The 23,451-nt window shown below is 44.5% G+C and overlaps 1 protein-coding gene across 5 annotated transcripts in view; it reads right to left on the bottom strand.

Annotated features, from left to right (window-relative positions):
* Positions 1-23,451, bottom strand: part of N4BP2 (NEDD4 binding protein 2) — a 1,381,310-nt gene that overhangs the window by 731,719 nt on the left and 626,140 nt on the right. For all 5 annotated transcript variants that reach the window (XM_086963958.1, XM_086963954.1, XM_086963956.1 and 2 more), the window contains one exon: positions 15,352-17,813. In XM_086963958.1, coding sequence (XP_086820084.1) covers positions 15,352-17,813 — 2,462 coding nt within the window. The remainder of the gene's footprint in view (positions 1-15,351; positions 17,814-23,451) is intronic.

A 23,451-nucleotide genomic window follows, 5' to 3' on the forward strand; every position in this document is an offset into this window, starting at 1 on the left:
TAAAAATTGACCATACCAGCCATACAGTTTTCTCCCGTTAAAATAAACCAATAATACCAGAATTGTTTGTTAAGACTGCGAATTTTACAAGATAACGCAACAGAAATGAACGTAACCATACCCCCCCCCTTTGGTCTTCCCCTAGTTGTTTCTATTGTAGGGACATAAAATGCCTTGTACCCTTCAAGAAAATAGTCACATTCAACTGACCAAGTCTCCTGCAGACAGATAATCTGAAATTGCTTGATATACCTAATCCAATTGCAATCCTCCATTTTAGCACCCAGTCCAGCAATGTTGCAGGAAATTTCCACTCAGTTTTACTAATGTGATTTCCGAATGTCCCACTTCAGCCAATGTCTCTATTTCCTGACCCTCAGATTCCTCGCGTCAGTCGCACGCCTCCAGGCCTGAGAGTGAATCAAAGCTGTTCTGTGTTACAACATTAAACCCATTCATACAATGACTATCAACATTGTACAGATATGCTGCTTCAGGAACCGGGGGCTGAATTGGAATAAATGGTCTAATTTTCCAAGGATTAGGAGGGGCTTTGATCAGATGGGTATAAAAATAACCAAATGGGCGTACACACACACTGTTCACATCGTAAACTAAGGAGGCTGCTCTTAATAAAACTGTTGCCATGTGTTGGGGATGTTTAAAGTTGACAACAATACAATCCCCACTCGATGTTTTTCTGGACGGGCCTATCCAGTTCACCCTTCTTGTTGACAAAATTTGATCAGAGTATGCGATTGGGAAACCACATTTATTATTCAGCCATGATACCGTTTTGTTTTTTAATGAATCATGGGATTCCTCAAATGACTGAGCAGATTGACATTCAATGGGCGGGACATTTGTTAGGACAACCACATAAGGTGCACAGTCTGAGGAAGGTTGATATAGCAACTTTTCTTTACTTTTCTAATGTCCGGGTTGCCCTCTGGGACTACTATAGCTTGTTTATTCTGACTGATTGGAGTTACAGGATCAAGTGGGGCAGGTTTAATTACAGTTATTTGCTGGCTAGTTTGCTGTGTGTTCATTCTGCCTGTGCCCTGCCCATCTCCATTATGGCCCTTATCCACAGCCTTAAGTCTTACGGTTGAGACCGGAGCCAGGTGTGTTGCTATCAATCAACCTAGTCTATTAACTTTTAAGGCCATAGTATCCAATTTAGATGCCAGGGGTTTCATTAACTCCTCTATCTTTGCCTCTATTTTTGCTTCAAAGGTGCTAATCAATAGGGCAAATTGCTCCGGATTTAAATTTATGGCAACTACATTTTTACCGCCATGTAAATCAGATCCACTAGTATGGCTATTTGGGACTGATTGCGCTATTTCTACTCTTTTTTTACCGTACTTCCCCCGCGTTTGGTCTGTGACTTCCTGCAAGATCTCCCTGGTCTAGAGGTAGGCAATGGCTGTTCTAAGGCCTCAATAGATATATCAAGTAGATTTTCCTGGGACTCGACATGGACCTGCGCTTCAGCTACTATGACAGACCTGTTGCTCACATCTGAGATATCAGCAACAGCTGAATCTGCAACTGGGGACGACATTTCTTCATCCGACACCAGATGACTCCCTCGACCTAGCGAGGCCCTACGTTCGTTATTAATTTGATTCACCTTTTTTACCAGATAATTGTCCATAGTACCCAACCCAGATGCGGTCTTATCAAATTTGGATTTAGACATAGTCAAAATTTGGGGAATGAGAACAGACTTCGAATAACTTTATCCTGTTAACACAAATATAAAGGTCTCACTTGGATGTATAGTTCATAGGATGCAGAACCAAAGTCCGTGGCCCAGCTCAGCCTTCTCTGGCCTAAGAGGGCCCGCCCTTTGCCCGGGCTTTCCCGGCACGCTCCCGCGACGCGGGCGATGGAGATGTAATTTATGCGCCTCCTGGCGCTCCTTCACGGAAGGCGGCTTCCGGCCGTGCTGGTCACTGGGACCCGTAGTCCCCTCAGCCCTGGCTCTCCTCCACACGGCCCACACAGGTCTTTGGAGGTGCGGCGGCGGGAGGAGAGCAGCAACAGAGTCGCGGGTCTGCCGAGTCCAGAGTGGGAGGCAAGGGCAAGTCCAGGAGCCCCCGCAGGTACACAGGTGCGCTGGTGCTAATTCAGATTTGTCTAACGGTTATATTTATTGCTATTTGTTTAACTCCGGAGAATATTTAACCTACCACATCTATCTATCTACCACTTTGAGGTAATACCGACTTTCATCTTAAAAGCTTGATCGGATGGCTTTAATTTAAGGATGAGAGCTGTATAGTTACAAATGAATCCAACCACCCTGCATACAACTATCAACATGACAAGGGACACAAAGTAAATGTTACATAAAAGCGATCAAAATGCAAAACTTCCCATGCATATTCACCCTCTGCACTCTCTCCTCTAGAATGAATTTCAGCCCCTCAAAGACAGTAACATCTATCACAACATTGAGATACAAAACTGGGTGGCTTTACTGATTTGTGCCTGAGGTACTACAGAACTGCAGAAATAGCAAGAACTGCAGTCACAGCTACAATTCCTCTGGGAGATGAAAGTATAGGGCAACCTGAAAAACTAAGGATCTAACAAACAGTAACAACATACCTCTTTCCTCAAAATGAGACAGCATACGGATTGGACTTTCTCTGGTTAAAGTCTGTGTGAGCACTGTTGAAATTGCTACAATATGCAAGGCTGCAGAACAATCCGTAACTGGATATTTCAAGTGTGATTCATGTGTTAACTTGATTTCAGCTTTTACCTTTCACATCCGCTGAGGTTTTCATTTTCTCATTATTCCACAGGATAAAGGACATTGGTGGTGTTACCTTCTTATCTAATACATTTAAGGCTTGATTACAAATGCCATGTAGTTCCTGATGGGGCAGGTAACAGTCACTGGCCACAAAGGGAGTACAAAGCTTGCAATAAAACCACAGATCTTGTGCATTTCATCTGCAGAATGTGGTTGCTAATGGCAGTAATGGAGAGGATTGCTAGTCCAAAAATGTGATGTGGAAGTCGCACTCTAGTGTTTTTATGCATGTGTTTTTTTTCCTTTGGGGTAGGTGGTGCCGTAGATGTGAACCCTCCTGGGCTGAGGGTGTAATGACACAAAAATGCGTTGTTTCCCATTGGAATAACGTCTCCAATAGGCACTCAAGTGAAGGATTCAACTGTATTTTCAAATTAATTTCATTGAGTCTTCATATGAATCTTTTACAAGTTGATTTCATATTTTTCATATATATTTCTCTTCATACTATTATGTTCATAAAATCGCAAACTTATTTGTATGATCAGCCCAATGCATTTCGGGTGGGTGCCCTTCTTCAGGGGAATTAGTTCTGAAAGCAATCAAGTTCAGCACATATTTAATGGCATGGCAATAGACTCGCTTAACTTCAATAGGCATAAATGTACATGTCTAGACCTGGTTAATATAACATGCATGTGTGCTGACACAAAAGTGAACGAGCGGCAGTAAAAAGTGCTCAAAGGTACAAGTGATTGTTAGCTGTGAGGTGGAATCATAAAAGAACCTAGAGGCATAGTGCATTCATACGAAAACGGTGGATAGGCTGTAGTGCACAGTGCAGAGATATTGATTTGAGTGCGCGAGAACGACTTTGTGAACAATACAACCGTCAATTGGTGTTTATAATATACGGAAAGTGAAAACGCAAGAGTACAATGACTTCAAGAGTCAGAGACGACTAGTGTTAACCACATTCTAACCTGTATCATAAAGAGTCAGGTTCGATGAATGTCAAATGCTCAAAACCCGGTGGCTGCTTGCAATTAAAGAGGAAGTAGTTAAATACTATGCCTATTGAAGTTAAGCGAGTCTATCCCCATGCCATTAAATATGTGCTTTACTTGATTGCTTTCAGAACTCAGTGTACCATTTCTGGTTCAAAGACCTCTTGATATGAGGCTTAACTTCAAGTGAACCATGCACCTCTCTTTCTAATGTCATTCACTTTTAGCCACATTCTCCTAAACTCCGGCTCATTCTGACCCTCAGGTTATGATCACTGAAAATTTTCAGTGTTGATTTTCATAATTTAGTTTTGCAATTTAGCTCTGCCTACACTGAAATTCTCTGGTCTGTGTCATTGCTCTGAGTCAATACTTAAGACTCCTCTTCGGCCCCTGGATCGTCTACTAGGTACTTCTCTGTCTTCTTCTTAAAGGGTGGATTAACTCCACTGATACCCATGTTCACTAGTCCACTGTCACTATTTGCTTTCCTCCAGGAGTTTTAAGCTATCTAACTTTCCACCGAAGTGTCTGCGACTGACTCTTTCACCCATTCCAAAAAATGTGTTCTCTCTTGTTTCCAATCCCAGGCCTTTCAAAGGGTCTCAAAGTAGTTTACCAGTATTGTTGTAAGTTACAGTAGCACACACTGTATATTTATCCCTATGGGTTTCGCATTCACCATCTGAAAGGTTTTGTGTGCTATTGATTCATAGATTAGCTGGCTCGTTTTTTCACAACTTGGGGATATCACAATCCTTGCAACTTAGGGGTCTTACAATTTGGGCCTTTAGCACAGGTCTGGATACTGGCACTTTACATGCTCTTTCACCATCAGGCACTTGCACAGTATCTTATCACTTATATCTGCATCTATCCAGTGCAATTTCTGCTCTTTCTTCCACTAGAATCTCCACTGTGTGTAATTCTATAATATAGATGCTTTACAACATTTTCCAGCTCCAGGATGCAAAATTCAAATTAAAACCGAAGATTCTGTTTCCATGATATCAGTATCCAATGACCCCTTTGAGTCACTAATAGCTTTAAAGATTGTAATGGTAGAAGTAGTTGTATTGTCATCGGTGTTAAGCATTTTTGAGGAACTTCCTCACTTTTATGGGGTACCATAAACTATCTTAGTGTAGGGATAGGTAATCGTTCAATCAGTGGTATTTCCTAGGCTATCCCCAACAATGTCTCTCAGGTTTTCAGACAGAACTCAGTTCCTGGTTTGTGGTCACTGCTTTATCCAGTATTAATATTTTTCCCTCCATCGCAGGGCATTTCTTTAGTACCTCTACCTAACTTGGTTCCCTGTATCTTGTTTCTATCTATACCTCAACCTGTTTCAACCCTCGAATCAGACTCCAGGAGATTAAGTAGATGTGCATGCTCCTTAGTTTCACTCTGGTTGCAATTCACCAGATCTATATCTCAACTATTTATCCCTCAGTCTCTGCATTCACCTGGTTTATGACACTGCCACTAGGGACAGACCGATGTTTTCATTTTGTTACTAGAATGGAGTCCAAAGTTTTGAATTATCAGAAAACGAAGAGAAAAGTGTCATGTACTCATAGATCACAGTTTGAGGACTGATCAATGTCAGGATCAGACTGGCCTATACAGTAATCAAGGAGTGCCCGATGTGCTGGTCTGACAGGTCGGTGTGTTGACTGGCTTTTTGGCTGTTTGTTGGCCTGCTTTATTATCTACTAAATCAAGAAACACAAAAAGTTGCCTACACCAAACTTACTTTCAAAAAATCTTAACATATAGGTCAAACACAGACTTCTTCTGTGCACAAAGGACCATCTCCCGGCGGGTCGTTCTGATCAATTATATTACTATTAATGAAATTGCTTTCTCCTTCAGGTGTGGCACACCTGAAGGAGAAAGCAATTTCATTAATAGTGTAAACTAGCATTTGCTAGTTGAAAGTTTACCCTCACTTGGGGATTGTGCTCCTTCTTAGACTTTGTCCTTTCTTTCTTTTTGGATATAGATTTACTCAATTTGAAAAATTTAAATGTATGTTTGTTTGTATAATGTATTTTCTTGTGGGATGTCTGATAATTGTTTCTAGAGAGTATTATGAAGTGTAAATATATGTGTGTAAATAGTGTTGTATATTAATGGAAATGTATTGAATGAACAGTATTTTTTCCTTTTTTGTGTTTAAATATGAAAAAATAGGTTGAAAAGAGCTTAAAATATACGGGTATAAATAAAAATACAGGGTCAAACCAAAGAAGTCTGTGTTTGACCTATATGTTAAGATTTTTTGAAAGTAAGTTTTTTGTAGGCAACTTTTTGTGTTTCTTGATATAATAGGGTCCAGCCTACCCCATGCCCTATATGGACCTAACTCCTTAGCTTCACAAAACATTATTATCTACTGAGGCACAAGTTACGTACTTGTGTAACGATATATCTGTAAGAGACATTAGTTAGTGATAGATTCCTTACCTTAGAATATCCCCAGGTGTCAGGCTGTATCCGGAAAAGTTTTTCTGCTTAGCAGTACCTCTGCATCCGTCACTGGCGTCGTAGGCGCCAAGATGACGTCACGGAGATTACTTAGGCACCACCCATGCGCGCTGACGTCAGTTCTGTACACAACTATTCCGCGCCGAAACGCAGAGACATGCAAGAGACTGACAATTGGTGCATAAAACTAGGGCCCTAAAAGGGGGATGACCTTAACCCTAGTAACCAGTTCGCAGAACGGGGAGGATGGACAGGGCGGTAAAGAATCTATCACTAGCTAATGACTCTTACAGATATATCATTACACAAGTAAGTAACTTGTGCATCTGAAAGAGACATGTTAGTGATAGATTCCTTACCTTAGAATAGATACCCCAGCAATATCAACCCCTTTGGAGGGTCTGCGAACAGGATTACACCAGAAAGTCACGGAGCACCGAACGGCCAAAGTAGCCATCTCTCCGGACCTGACTGTCAAGACAGTAATGCTTGGTAAACATGTGCAACGAGGCCCACGTTGCTGCCTGACAAATATCCTGCAGGGGGACATGCGTCCCAAGGCAGTAGTGGCTGCAGTTGCCCTGGTCGAATGGGCACGCAGCCCTACAGGAGGCTCCATCTTGGCCAAGGAGTAACATGCTTTGATGCACCAACCTTTTTTGGCGCCAATTTAGCCAACAAAGAGTTGATCATCCACCCGGAACTGCCGTGTACGCTGCAGATAGAATGCGAACGCACGTTTTGGGTCCAGACGGTGGAGCCTCTCCTCTTCCCTTGAAGGATGCGGTGGCGGAAAGAAGGTGGGCAAAGTGATGGTCTGACCGATGTGGAAGGGCGTGACAACCTTTGGCAAGAAAGAAGGACGAGTCCTGAGAAACACCTTGTCCGATGAACAGAAAGGAAAGGTGGTTTGGAAGAAAGAGCCTGGAGCTCACTCACTCTCCTGGCAGAGGTGATAGCTACAAGGAAAGCTGTCTTGAGAGTAAGAAGACGTAAGGGACAGTTATGAAGGGGCTCAAAGGGAGCGCACATCAGAAAAGTCAAGACAAGATTCAAGTCCCACTGAGGCATTATGAAGGGTACTGGTGGAAAAGTATGTGTAATGCCTTTAAGAAAACGGTTAACAACCGGGGACTTAAAAAGAGAAGGCTGATCTGGAAGCCGTGAAAAGGCAGAGATGGCCGAAAGATAACCTTAGATAGTGCCCAGAGCAGAGCCCTGCTGGGCCAGAGAGAGAAGGAACAGAAAAACCTCAGAAAGCGGGGCCGAAAGGGGATCCACAGCCTTGGCTGTGCACCATGCCACAAATCTGTTCCACCTGCAGTCGTACACCGTTTTGGTGGAGGGACGCCTGGCTACCAGAATGACATCACAGACTACGGGAGGAAGGTCGAAAGGTGTCAACTGTCGCCGCTCAATCTTCAAGCATGGAGGTGGAGGCTGGACAGGTTCGGGTGAAGAACCGTCCCCTGCTGCTGCAACAGAAGATCCTACAGAAGAGGCAGACGGATTGGGGGGGTTGAGGCTCATACTGAGTAGCTTGGGATATCAAACTCTTCGAGCCCAGTCCGGAGCCACAAGAATGACTTGGGCCTAATCTTCTTCAGCACTCTGGGCAGAAGTGGTATAGGGAGAAAGGCATACAATAGACCGCAGCTCCACATGTGACGAAAAGCACCGCCAAGCGAGTGCTGCCTCGGAAATTCCAGCGGCAAGAACTGATGACATTGCGAGGTCTCTTTGGTTGCTAATAGATCTAACCAAGGCTCTCCCCACTGTAGAAACAAACCTTGCACCACTTCGGAGTTCAGACGCCATTCGTGATCCACCATGCACCGGCGGCTGAGTTAGTCTGCCATGGCGTTCAGAGAACCTGCCCGGTGTTGAACCACCAAGGTCATGCCTTGATGTTCTAGCCATGTCCAGAGGCGCAGAGCCTCCTGACATAGGGCCCACGACCCCACCCCGCCCAGTTTGTTGCAATACCACATGGCGGTGGTGTTGTTCGTGAACACCTGCACTACACTTCCCCGGACAGAGGGAAGGAATCCTGTCAGTGCAAGCCGGATTGCCCGCAGCTCCAGAAGGTTGATATGGAGCTGGGACTCCGCCTGAGACCAGAGGGCTCTGATCTCCGCCTCTCCCATGTGGCTTCCCCATCCCCGGAGGGGACGCAATCCGTCACCACCGTGTGCTACGGTTGGGGAAGGGAGAGGGATCGGCCACTGACCCAATCGCAATTTGTGAGCCACCACTGCAACTGTCGTGCAGTGCCCTCCAAGATCTGGACATGATCGGACTGGTTGCCCTGATGCTGTGCCCACTGGAACTTCAGGTCCCACTGCAGAGCCCGCATATGCCGCCTTGCATGTGTCACCACCAGGATGCAGGAGGCCATCATGCCCAGACGCTGAAGGGTCATCCTGACTGAAACCCGGGATAGAGGCTGAAAGAGCGGAATCATAGCCTGAATATCCTGGATTCGAGCCTGCCTTCAACAGCCAGTCTTCAAGGTAGGGGAAGAATGACACCCCTGACCTGCGCAGATGAGCTGCGACCACCACCATCACCTTTGTGAACACCCGAGGGGCACTGGTACGGGCACAGTTTGCCGAAGCACGGCAAACTGAAAATGTTCCTGGCCTACCATGAACGGCAGGTGGCGCCAGTGGGCCAGCAGGACGGGGATGTGGAAATAGGCGTCCTGCAAGTCCAACGTCACCATCCGGTCTTCAGGGCAGCGAGGACTTGAGCCAGAGTTATCATCATGAACTTCTCCTTCCGGAGGAAGCGATTGACGTCCCGGATGTCCAAGATGAGGCGGAGACCCCCCTTGTCCTTCTTGGGGACCAGGAAGTAGTGGAAATAACCACCACTCCCTACTTCCTGACCGGGAAGTTGCTCGATGGCCCCCTTGGCCAAGAGGGCCGTGACTTCTTGACGAAGAATAGCCAAATGATCCCCCGACATGCGGTGGTACCGAGGTAGCATGGCTGGAGGGGAGGACAGAAAGGGAAGCGAGTAACCGTGACAGCTTATCTGCAGCACCCACTTGTCCGAGGTAATTTCGCACCAGTGGCGAAGATGGTGACATACCCTGCCACCCACTGGCGTGGGGTGCTCCCTGAAGCTCGGATTAGGAAGGCTTAGAAGCGGATGCGGCGGGGTGGAGATGGACTGACCCGCTCGCTGGTTACCAGACCCGCCCCTGCGAAAGCCACGGCTGCGGCCACACTGGGGCTGGTTCTGCACAGGCTTAGCGGAGGAGCGTGCTTGGGTGCTCTTACCCTAGCCATGAAAGGAACGAAACCCAGACGTGGCAGGGGCCTTTGTGGATAGACCCACAGACTTGGCTGTGGCGCATGAGTCTTTAATGCACTCCAGGGCATTGTCTGCCTTGTCACCAAAGAGACGGGAGCCATCAAAGGGCATGTCCACGCACGAGCTCTGGATATCGGGTGAGAACCCAGTGGAACGCAACCAGGTGTGGTGCCGCAACGCCACCGTCATGGCAATCGCCCTACCGAACAAATCAGCAGTGTCAAAACCACACCTGACGGCAAACTTCGCTGCATCCTTGCCCTCCGCAATCGCTTGGGAAATGACAGCCTGGACCTCCTCAGAGCACTGAGGCAGAACCTCCACCACCGAATCCCACACTGCGTGGGAGTAACGACCCAATAAGCAGGCGGTATTAACCGATCTCAACCCCAAACTGGCTAAGGAGAACAACCTCTTGCTACATTGGTCCAGCCTCTTAGAGTCCTTATCCGGTGGAGCCAAGGGAAAGGCACTCTGCGATGTTGAGGCCTGAATGACCATGCTCTCAGGCTTGGGGTGAGTGGTCAAAAAGGTGGGATCACCAGGCGCCGGACGATTACGCCTAGTGAGGTTCTTATCCACTGGCGCCCCCGAGGCAGGCAGCAACCAAGTACCCAAGAGGACTTCAGTAAGGGCCTCATTAAAAAGGAACAGCGGCTCTGATGACGTAGACGCCGTCTGGAGCACCTCCGTAAGGAGGTTGGTCTTAAGGGTCACCTTAGGGAAGTCGAGGTGGAGGGCCTCCGCAGCTCGACGCAGCACCATGGTGTAGGAAGCACCCTCCTCCATAGTAGGCGGAGGGGATGCAAACCCCAGGTCCGAAGACACATCAAGTTCACCCGCATCTTGAAGGTCATCCACCCAATCCTACTCAGAGTCACACTGCCGCACAAGGGGGTCCTCGGAACCGTCCCAGTCCTCGTCTGGCTCCAGGGTAGAAGGAGCCAGCCGCGGCGGCAGGGCCGGAGCCGGAGAGGAGGGGCCAGCAGCACTGGCCGGGGCGCCAGCCGGGGCCATGGCAGAGCCTCATCCCAACGCGGCTGGGAAAAAATGGTTCGGGAACCGGGGCAGAGGCGGGATAAACGGCACCCAGTACGGCGCCAGAGGCGGCGCTGGGGCCGGAGTCAAGGGCAGCGCCGGGGCCGGCACCAGCGGTGTTGCACCTTGTGGCGACGGAGCCGAGGGCGCTGAATCCAGTGGATCTGGGGCTGGCGCCAGAGGCGGTGTCACCGGGCCAACAGGATCCGGACACGGGGCCCGCAGGCGCACCAGCGGGAGCCAGGGCCTCAACAGGCGGTCTGTGGCAGCAAGAAACTCTTGCACCTGTTCGGGAGTCGCCGACGGACCCGGGTATAGTGGGTAGGCCGCGGTACTCCCAGGCTCAGGAGGAGAGGCTGGGGCCGAGCCCCTGTCCCCTACGTCTGCCTCCGGAGGGGGACGTCGCTTCTTCTACTTTTTACTACGGCTCCGATTGCTGGAAACTGAAGGTGAAGACTTCGAATCCGAGGAGCGGCGGCGGTTGCGCGAGTGGTCCCGCGAACGGCCCCTAGACCCGGAGCAGCGGTGAGAGGAGTGCCAGACCTCCAGCAACTTCCGGCGCCGCTCCCGCAATCCCTTAGGGGCCATGGTACGGCAGTCCCGACAATCCCGGGAGTCATGGTACTGCTCCAGGCAGTAGAGGGAGACATCATGGGGGTCTGCCACCGACGTATTACGGTGGCACGACCCACCATTCTTAAAGCCAGGCATACCTATGTGCACCAGGAGACAAGAAAAGGAGACAAAAGTATCAAAAAAGTGGTCAATAAATGATCGAGGTACGAGCTCAATCCGGATCTGCGCTTTCGGTACGGAAAAAGTAAGAACTGGTGTCAGCACGCATGGGTGGCACCTAAGTACTCTCTGTGAAGTCATCTCGGCGCCTACAACACCAGTGATGGACGCGGAGCCGCAGGACGCCGCCTACTGGGGCACAGAGGTACTGCTAAGCAGAAAAACTTTTCCGGATCCAGCCTGACACCTGGGGAAATTCTAAGGTAAAGAATCTATCACTAACGTGTCTCTTTCAGATATTGTGTTTACTGTTAATCCTCCTAATGTTACAACATTGCCTGCAGCAAGTTCAAATCCATGCAGTCTTCCATGCGTAGCAAAAAATCGTGTACAGATTGTCTTTAAAGTTTAAAACTGACCCAATTTAATAACGGGGGACACTTTTATTTTGGTGCCTTGGCCTATTTTCTGTCCTAGTTCGAGCCTGGTCATTATGCTCTACAACACATGATCATATATCGTGGTGCAGGTTATGCACTCACCTCAGTTCCAGCTCATGCACATGTAGAATATAAGCTAAGATTCAAACGATGGGGGACAAAGGAAACCTCCAATTTACATAATAGTACACATCATAAAATATATATATATATCACTTAATGCTTGAAACGCGTCATCGCTGAGAGGTTGGAAATAAAATCATTTGCCTAACCTGAAAACTGTGGGGTCCATCTCTTCATTTCGCCGCCGAGGAGGTTCTGAAGATTGCTGAGGATATATATATATATATATATATATATATATATATATATATATATATATATATATATATATATATATATATATATATATATATATATATATCCAAGCTCCTTTTGCACCGATAACGCGAGTCACTCGAAAGCGGGTGCTGTTGCGCGGCGGTGCCCCGCGTAACAAATAATGGCTCCAATTCCTCTAAAATACCCAGCCGGGTCAGAAAAAATACAGCACTCACAGGGTTTTCAGCATTCAGCAAAGGATTTATTCAAAGAACAAACGCGTTTCAGGAAAGAATCCCTTCGTCAGTGTTCACATCTGAACGCACTGCGCGGCACCATTATCTATGTTCACTGGGGTCATTGAAACAAACAACGGACATCGACAAACATTCAGGTTTGCGCGCCAGCTTTAAATGTGCATTACATTCAAATTCATTATCACAATTAATGTTTCAATAAGATTATTCCACCATCTGAACACGCAGTGTATCGGCAAGGGATGTAACACGAAAAGTACTATTTAGTGCTACATTAATCATGAGGTATTACAGGCATTATTTACCTGAACATCGATTTCCTGAGGAATTGACGCTATAAAACTATAACGTCTCCATAGGTATACGAATATCATAGATTTAAAGCACCAATTTACATGATATCTTGCCGTGTATCGGCAATTGCAGCCTAAATGGCCGCATAAATCTCAGGATAATTTCTTGGACAGGTAAATTTTGATATGCCTCAGACATTTCTAATACCCAACGGGATTCAAAAATACAGGTGCATTTTTAATTCTAATAAACCTTTCTATAGTTTGCATTCTTTATGTTTCCCTGCTGCAAAACATCTTCTCTACCATTCATTTAAACACCTTTACATTCACAGTTTTCAGATACTGGTATTCTATAATTATCCCAAGTGTGATGACAATTCCTCTCCCATATTAAGACCTCCTGGTGCCCTGGTCTCCAGATCGATTATATAGCGAGATTCTAGTCTCCTGAGTGTCTGTAATTTGTTGCCTCCCCTCGGGCTTTCAACAACACAGTCCAAACAAAAATATCTCAGAAGATCCCTATTGCTGTCGTATTTGATTGCAAAATGCCGGGCCACCGGATAGGTGAAATCTCTATTCACGATGGCCCGCATATGCTCCAACACTCAATTGGCAGGGGCACATTAAACAGTAAACTGCATGATCTGTGTGGCAAGACATAAATGTGTTAATTCTCTTACCCCCTTTACAGCCTTTCACATCATATGTCAAGGTTCTCTTACTAGCTGTGCAAGCTTTGCATTCCCCACACGGGAAAAAGCTCTTGACATCTTTCAGCGTTCCCTGCTTCTTCTCTAGCGGCTTCAAGTGGCTATGAACCATGTGGTCGCGTAGCGATCTGGCCTTTTTGAAGTTTATGAGTGGAACAGCAGATATGTCAGATCCAACAATTTGGTCAGTTTTTAAAATGTGCCAATGTTTGGTCATTATAGATCTTAACCTGAAAGAGTTGGCTGAGTAGGGTGTGATCATGCGAAATTTGCCATCAGTGATGGAACGGGTCTTTTTTACAAAGAGGGAACTACGGGATAATTTTCTCACTCTGCTCAGAGCTTCCTGTAAAAGGTTGGGATTGTAACCTCTATCTGAAAATCTTTCCACACTGTCACTGGCTGCTTGTTCAAAATCCTCATCTTGGGTACAGTTGCGCTTAAGTCTTAAAAATTCCCCATAGGGGATGCTGTTTATGAGTTTACGGGGGTGGCTGCTGGAGGCGTGCAGTACACTATTGCCTGCCGTAGGTTTACGGTAGAGTTGAGTACAGATCTTACCGTTCCTCACACTAACTTGAAGGTCCAAATAATTGACTTATTTTGCTCACCTCTCCCGTGAACCTTAAATTGCAATCATTATTGTTAAGCGCTTGTATGTACTCGTTAGCCTCTGCTACTGACCCATCCCAGACAAGGAACAGGTCATCAATGTACCTGCTCCATGCAACCACTTTGTTGTTCCATGTGGCATTCCTGGGGGCCCAGGCTACCTGCTCCTCCCACCAGCCAACGAATAAATTCGCATAGCTGGGGGCGAAGCAGGAGCCCATCGCCATACCAGAAAGCTGTCTGTATACGTCATCCTGAAAAAGAAAGATGTTATTATACAAGCAGAATTTGATGAGTTCTAACAACATCTTGTTATGCATTGCATATTTTAGTTGTCTTTTGTTCAGGAAATATTCTATAGCAAAGAGACCCTGTTCATGCTCAATGCATGTGTAGAGACTTGTTATGTCTAAAGTTACGAGTACATAGGTTTGTTGCCAGTCTAGGTTTTCCACTTTCTCAATGAAGTCCGAAGTGTCTCTAATGTAAGACTTCAACGAAAGTACAAAGTCAAACAGGTAATGGTCCAAAAATTTTGAGAGATTCTCAGTATATATATATATATATATATATATATATATATATATATATATATACACATAAAAAAATCAAAAAGTGAAAATTATAAAACGGCCTGTAAATATGAAGGAATTTGAAATTGGAGGATAACAATTAAGACAATTAAGTTGGTATCCTTAGTTTAATTCATAAGAACCACTGCAAATGTAGCAAACAAAATCTAGTATGGATGATTGGTGGCCTCAATTGAAGTACTGGTATGTGCTGACAAAAATACAATAATACACTATGAGCAAAAAAAAAAAAAAAAGATATGCTAAAATTCAGAAGATTGCTTTATCTTCAAAATAAGAACAAAATGAATTTAAAAAATCCTACCATGCCATTTAAATAAAAATATATTTTTGGTGTATTTTATCTTTGAAAATTAAATAAAATATTTCATATTTTGTGTATTTGTTTGATTTGTATTTGTTTTCTGTTTGGAGTATTGTTTTGAGGTTTAAAACTGCTTAGGCTGGGGTCCCCAGTTTTCAGTGGAGGGCCAAATAAGTCAAAAGTTTGTGAACTGCTGCACTAGTGTAAATATATGTCACAGTCATCATAGTTCCCTAATTAATTTATCATCAATATTAAAAGATTGTGCTTGACTGCATATATAATACCAGTAAAGACTATTTCACTGTACTACAGTATTTTAGAATACCGGGAAATATTTACATACAAAGACACGACCTATACAACAATGCTTATAAAATGTTTTTACAGGTCAGCAAAACTCTGCCATACATGTATTTAGAACGAAAAAAAGATTAATGATACATACCTAGACCAATTCCCACAGGGCCAAAAAGTTCACTGAGCTGAAAGGCCAATTCAGGAGGTAACGACAGCTGTAGGCAATCGATATTCATGGACTTGCTTGAGAAGTTATTTGAGTTTTGAGTGTTTATCCTGGATTCTTGGAAATGCATTTTATTTACTTCACCGAGTTTATCAATACGAGCATTTCTGGACTCAACAATGTGGTGTTGTGGGTTACCTAAAGCTTCTGGATTTTGCCCTACAGGACAAATGTCATGTTCTACTTGGAATTTTTCAAAATCTTCGCTGAAACTTTTATTGATTTCAGATTCCACAGAAATAGTTGATAAAGTGTCATTCAAACTGAATTTCTCTAAGAGTGAAATGTTGGCAAGAGAACAAGCACTCATAACATTTACTCCTTGTATTTCAAGTTCTTCTAATAAGGGATGATCCTCATGTTTATCAACATTTTGTAGACCGATGTGAGCATCCACAAAAACAGACGTTTGAGGACTATTTTTTTCCAAGACTTCCATGTCAATGCTATATAAATTATCATGCATATTACATAATTCTGTTACAGCATCACTTGATGGCTGGCTCATTACCAAGTCTTCTTCGTTTTTTGTTTCTGGAGTAACTTCTCGTATTTCACTTCCTGTACTGGCAAATACGGTCATTATGCTATGGTTAGATAGCTGTTTGTATTTAGCCAGCTCATTAGTCTCCTCCAAAATTTCCTGGTTAACTTTGTTGCCTGAATGCAACCTCAATTGTGGCTCAAAAACAGCCTGATCGACGTTGACATGAACAAATTCTTTCATATCCAATTCATAATCTAATTTGAACTGTGAAACAGTTTCACTGTTCTCTTCACAGCTTTCCATTTTTCCTTGTTTACTTGATTGTAAGACAGTGACATCTGGAGTCAAATTAATTTGATCAGAATCAAAATGATAAGATCCCCCTAGATCGTCTTCTCTATGTAGCTTTTCCCCAGAGTCTAGCAAGAGATTCGTAGCCCAACCAATGTCTTTGTTACACCTTTCATATAGGTCTTTCAAAACATCAAAAGAAACCGATCTGAACATCCTACACAAGTCCTTTAGATTTTCTATGTTATCTTCTTCAATAAGCTCGCTTTCCTCTACATAAGTGCCTTTATCATGCATTACTCTATAAGGGATTGTTTCTTGACATTCTGCATCTATAGTTATATTTATGTTCGATGACTGAAATCGATCTACCTTTCCAATTAGAACTTTCGAAAACTCAGAAACATTTGTTATTTTTTTCTCTAGTCTCCAAAGAAGTGCAAATTCCTGAGGCTCAGTTTGTGAGCTGGCACAGAATTTGTTTTCAGAAATTTCACCTTCTAAGTTACCAGTAAGGAGCGGATCTCTCCATTCCGACAAATTGGTGCTATTTTTCGTAAAGGTAAAGGCAAGTTTGCAAGGTTTGGAAGCTTTTCTATTTGGAGAACTGCTTTTCTGGGTATTATTTTCAGATGTTGCTGTGTCATCATCTTGAAAAGTTGATGCCTCTGCCACCATCTGTTTTCTTGTATTGTCTGATGTCCCCTGAAGGTCGACATCTGGGTACGAATCACTTGAATTTAGCATGTTACCAGATTCAACATTTTTGTTCAAACTGGTATTTTGAGCATTCAACTTTTGTCTATGTTCCAGGGTTAATGTGGTAGGACAGTCTCCTTCATTGTTCTTTAAATCAGGTATAACAGCATCATTTACATCAGGCACATCAGAGCCCATAACAGGCTCAGAGATTATCTCGCTACCATCACGACTCTCAATAGTATCCACGGTTTCTGTGTGCAGTGGTTCTGCCGAAATATTAATTAAGCTCCCCTCAGACTCCTCTCCTGCTTGAGTGCTTGATTCAACATGCTGCAGGCTGACAGCTTCCAATACATCGCAATTCGTTTTGGAAAATGTTGTCCTTTTTATTCTTTGAGTCCTTTGACCCATTGATTTTTCTACTGGCCAATCACCCACAAAATTTAGCAGTTCTGGCCTTAAGGAAGGTGAAATAATAGTACTACACTCTATGTCAGGTGACTTTACTGAAAGACCAGAGGCACTGTGTGCTGTCTTCTTTGGAACAGGAAGAGTATTCATAACGACAGTCTCTTCACTTGATACGCATCCGCTGCTATTTATTGCCACGATTTTATCAACGTTTTCATTTTTCTTTATACACTGACTTCCCACTGATAAATCATGTCCGTGGCAACTACCACCTGAAGAACTAATTGTACTGTCTTCTTGGGCCAGCCCACTATTAACAGCAGCATTCTCAGTCTCGTTTTCCATGTCTTTCTGTTGGTTGTACAAGTCCTCTGTAGTCTGCACAGTATCAGTTTCCAAAAACAAAGTTGAATCATTCCTCACTACATGTTTGTCTTCAACTCTTTGATCTTTTTCTTCTTTTGATGAAGCAGGCGCCTGGGTGTCTGTTTTTCTAAAATACAAAAAAAGTATGAGATCATGCAAATATTAATTTAGGTAAGCAATCTTCACTGTGTGACCTGTGACAATAATACAACGCTTGATGCAATCTTTCAGTATACATGAATACATATGAGCGGCATACTTCTTTTATTGTCAGTTTTTTTTAAATATGCCTCCTCATGCCTCTTTTGCTATCTTTACTCCAGGTTAGGGATCTGCAAATCTTTAGCGAGAAAGAGCAAAGTATCTGTACATATAGGTGCAGTCATTTGCTAAAGCCTCCACCCTAAACTACACAGTCTAATCAAATTCGGTTTCAGCTATAAAATAGCAAGATGATGAATATGGCACATTAGTACTCAAGCGAAACATAGATTATTCAGCTGAACTTGGCAATATTGGAAGGGGAAATGAAGGTATGTGTGGAAGATCCACGTAGTTCATCTAATGCTTACCTGACCTTGATAACAACGCCTTCTCATTAAGTATACCATTAAACGCTGCTTTAAATTTACACCTGCCGCACATTAGCCACAGTGATCTATTTTGTACTATTGCCTTGAGGCATGTTGAAAAATGTCAACATACCACTCAAACAATGAGAGATAACAAAGACACACTGGCAGTCATCTCTGAAGGCTATTTTAGCTGTGGGAACTGCAACCTTTGTTGTTACACAGAAGACCAAAAATAGATTTCCAACGTAACAGCTCAAGGAAAAACCGGATACATTATTTCATAAAATATAAAACGACACAATCTACAAATACTAACGGGTGTAGTTGTGAAAAAATCTATGTGAAGAACAAGGACGTCGATTCAATGAAAGGCCACAGGGAATACAGGTAACACCCCACAACATTTTTCTCTCACCCCTGATGATAGCACGTGGTTATTCCAAGATCAGGGACTAGAACCAACTGGAAAAGGAAACGCAGAAATGAATCAGAGAGGGGGGAACTCTACTTCCTGTCTGTTTATACTTGTCTTCCTGAGATCCTGCCCCCTGAGACCAGGTGTAGCAAAGGCAAAGCCGAGCGTGTGGGAACAACATTGACCATGAATAGCAATACTTTTTTATTATAACACTGAAGTCAGAAACAATAACCGTCAAGCGAATTTGCCGATTTCTTCTTTTCGTTTCAGCTAACATGCTGAATACAAATATTGATGCTCACGTAGTTCAGTTGTAAGTGTTTTTATTTCCTATGAGTCACAGCAGTAGGCAGTGTTGTTCTCAGCAAGGCCGTAACAATAAAAGATTCCAATTAAGAACAATGCTTTCGTCAAAATTAATGTACATCAACGAGTCAACTTTCTAATAATAATAGATAAAACAATTAATCGATACATTTGCCTTTTCAATATTCTAAAAAAAACATTTCTTATTTTAAAATAAACACAATTTCTCACAAACCTACCATTGCAAGGTGCAACAAGTGCATTTAACAGAAGAATCACCATAATGCAGGACACTTGCTGATCTTATACCTGTCTAGTGAGTAACCATGCGTGCCAGATGTATGCAGTCACCTGGAAACATATTAATGATTCACCTGTTCTATAACAAAGTAAAAGTGCTGCTTTGGGGATTATGATGCTATAGTACTTTAGTAAATGTTACAACCATTTGCTGTGCAATGCAAGTGATTTGGTACAAAAAGAATAAAGTGCAAAATATATTCTAAACCACCTACCTCACAATTACAGAGCCCATCGCAATATTTTATTAGAATCCATTTAGTGTTAAGGCCCTAGTGTGGAGAGTTAAAAGCCTACATTTAAGATACAGTGTAGGGCATGCATCAGATTGTATGTCGTGGAAATGTTACTTATTTGTAATCTTATTTGTGCATTGTAGGAATCCTCCCTGAGGTCATCAATGTAGAATAGTCCGGCCCAGTTGAGGGGCTTTGGCACACTTCTTCAGGAATATACAGTGTCATTCTGTAGTGGAAGGTAGGCACCTTAATGTCCAGCGTAGTGATACTGCCACGAGCAGCAACACAGGCTAGCATTTTCTGCTCTTTTCGTGTGTGAAGAACGTCCGCATATATAGCAGTAAGACCACTCTGCCGCACCTAGCAGAAATAGGTGTGCTTCATTATCTAAAAGGAAAAGGTGCTTGTCCGGGCAATATTACAGAAGCTGCAGATAACATCTACAGGTCTTCTTAGGGGCCAACAGCATCCATTTCAAAGCATGCACTGTACCAGCAGTTTGAGTCACAGCCCTAGATATTTCGAACAGCAATACGTAACTATGTTGTGAACACAAATGCTAATAGTAACACTGACCATCAGGGAGGAGGCAGGGTTGTTTATGACTTCATGACTTCAGGGAGGATTCCTATGATGCAGAACTAGGATTACAATAACATTTCCTTCTGCTTAGTAGGATCCTCACTGATAGTAATAATCGTATAACAGAAGGGAAACCTTAGCCCTCAATCTGTGGTTGTCAATAAATTATAAGCAGCAGTCCATTGCTCCACAGACAGGCCTACATCGCCTCAAAAAAATGCCAACCAAACAAATTTCACAATGTAGTACAGTAACAGCTCTTGAATCCTCCTCCAAGTAATATTTCCTGGAAAAGATGTGTAGTAATCTCCAGGGGTTGCCATACCATTCTTAGTCAGAGGAACTTTCCTTACCCAGGGAACATATGCTGCTTAACCTTATGTAGAATTAACTCTAGAGTTCCCAGGGAGAGACCTGTAAGCTAACGCATAACAACAAACAATACATGGCCCTATTCACCTGGTTATAGTGTGCTTTGAGGAAGCCATACCATTTCTGAGTGGATCATAAATAACAAATAATGAAGTGATCTCTCTGCTAGATAAAAATAATTACAAATAATACTGGTAGTGATATCATTTGGTTTATATGCAAAGTCTAAAACGACCAAAGGTAAAAAAATGTAAGGGTGTACATAACACTAGTCTATGATTGAGTGTGATTCTATTGAAGAAAGAGTTTGAAACTCATCACCTTTTCTCGCCAAAGGGATTGCCACTAAAATTCTACCTTTCAGGGAAGGAGCTTGAGTATGTTTCCAAACAGAGGAGCCATCAATTTTGATAAGCCTATATTCAACTCCCCTGGATGAGGACATCGCCTAATCGGTGGCAAAGTCTTTTATAAGTCTTTTATCTTAGTATTTTAATCATAAAGAAAGGTCTGTGAGCTCATCACTTTATGAATGCTGCAATACCAGCAAGATGAACTTTAATGGAAGCGTACTGCAGTCTCAGTTGGGCCACATGGATAAGATAAGAAATGATTATAACCTCCTGACAGTTTATAGGCCATGGTTGCTTCTCAAAAATCATATGACAAATGCTCTTCCATTTAAATGCATAAACACTCCTAATGGAAGAACATTTAGCCTTATTAAGAATGCTGATACATTCTGGCAGCAAATTAAAATGCCCATAGACATATGTTCACAAATTCAATGAAGAATCTTGCCTTGCATTATCGATAGACATTTCTGCTTGCATGGGAGGGGGGGGGGGGGGGGGGGGGGGGCATTGCCCAATGACTCTGGTTCCCATCGTCTTGATGCAAAGCTTGCGCATTATGAATTTTGCGCAACGGCAAATTACTCTACATTACAGAAATTCCAAGCCCTGAAAAAGGTTTAGCAAGAACACACTGTCCTGCTTGCATTTGTAGTAGTCTACGGCGCTTAGGCTCAGAAGACAGATTTGACAGTTTTGTAGACATAGATCCACCAGGAGGTAGCTTTAGTAGTTCTGTTTCTCCACTACAGGCTCAATTAGACACACATACTGGCCATCATAGTTGAACCTCTCCCAACTCTCTTATACCTCAAGAGCTCCTCTCCTAAAAGGGTTGTACCCCACACAGTAATCCCAACACATTGTCGGTGTGAGGAGAGGCACTATGATGAAGCATGCAACAATTAGGTAGGCGAGTACTTTTGTGCTTTAACAGGATTGCATCTAAGCATTTTTGTTTTGGTTTGTATAAGGATTCCATCAAGCGCCGTCTGACTCTGCCAAGAGTACTGGCTGTTCGCGACTCTTTCTGTAGGAACTGAATAGCTTAATGCCTCAGAAGAGAAAGAAGAGGAAAATGGGAAAGGAAAAGCAAGAACATAGGAGTGCTTGCTGCTCCAGACTGGTGATGGGAACATCTGGACTGCAAGGGCAGCTGATGGTAGAGGGACCAAGCCTACTTGAACTCCAGGTGTGTGGAGCGGTTGTGAGAGTAGTCACTAACCTGGATACCAGAGATGGGGGGCGTGGCCAAGCGGGCTACGATGGTGGTCGTGTTTTGCTGAGGCTCCACGGCGGGCGGTATTTCGGCCGCTTTACAGCGTCGACCCGGGCATAGAACCAGTAATCCAGTCATCGGAGCTCACAGGGCTTCTGCTGGCGTTGTGCCCAGACTAAAATGGACCGAGAGACCGAGATAATGAGCAGTACAGAGCCGTTGGCGGACGCGGCACTGGGCGACAAGATGGCAGGCGCCCACTCTTTCATTCGACATCCAGGGGGCTGGAGACGCTTCCCAGGGCACCACTCCCGGGACCGGGAAGACTCGGCGGTAAAACATTGGGGCAGCCTGTGAGCCGAATAGTAGCACCGGTCGCACAAGACGCCGCAGGGCACCCCCGTGCACCGAGCGGGTCATTGAGCCCCTGCCAGCGGACGGCAGCGAACAGCCTCACCTGATCGCCGCAACCGGTTAAGGCAACGAGGAGGAAGCGTGAGGGGCAGATCTAGTCTGGCAGCACAGATTGGATATACCCTCCTGGGCTGTCGAGCTCCGGAGAACTGCTGCGGCAGAGGCTGCCTGACTTCAGGGTGGTGCCCGGCGAACACATCTACAGAGCCTTTAGGGGGAGTGAGCAGTGATCCGAACCGCCTGGGCGTCACCAACGCAGCTTCCAAGACGGTGAGTGGTGGGGGGAACCCTCGCCGGGGCTACCTGACACCGGTGAGTGTGGGTGGTACCCCCCACCACTGAAACCCACTCTGATAAATGCCTGACTCTAAGATGGAGGACTGATAGGTCGTTTGAAACCCAGAGCAGTGCCTAATCCTCTCCAGCCAACTGCCCACAGAGAGCAAGACACAACTCGTCTGCCCACAGTGTCAGGAATCGCCCCTGATCACAACTTCCAAGCAATAAACTACATCTCCCAGAAGGCCATGGCAGGAAAACGCGTGTTACGAATTGACGTGCTGCGCACACACAAGCGTGCGTAATTCCGCTTGCCAGGACCGATGTTGTTTCCAGGACGCTTGTTTTGAGAAGCGGGTACTTAGTTCTTGGAACCGGAGTATCAGTGAGGTTTTCACTTTCAGCATCCAGACGGCCGTATTGAATAACCGCGGACGCGACTTTGCCTCATAATTTGGTTTATGTTCAAAGGCGGCGGTTTGGAAATACCGCGGACGTCTTCTTTAATTATTTTGCCTCACGTTTCTGGTGTTTGCTCATTTGCCATTTTAGGCGGCGTTTTTTTTCCAATACCGCGGATGCCTTAATTTGATTACACTTTGTGGGCGGCAGTGACGTAACCACGGAGGCCCGCTTTCTGGGTTATTTCTTCATTCATGTTGGCAAGAAAATCAGGGCGAGGGCATATGCATCATGGAAGCCCAGCAC

This window comes from Lissotriton vulgaris, chromosome 3_2, assembly GCF_964263255.1.
Source record: "Lissotriton vulgaris chromosome 3_2, aLisVul1.2, whole genome shotgun sequence".
Taxonomy (NCBI): domain Eukaryota; kingdom Metazoa; phylum Chordata; class Amphibia; order Caudata; family Salamandridae; genus Lissotriton; species Lissotriton vulgaris.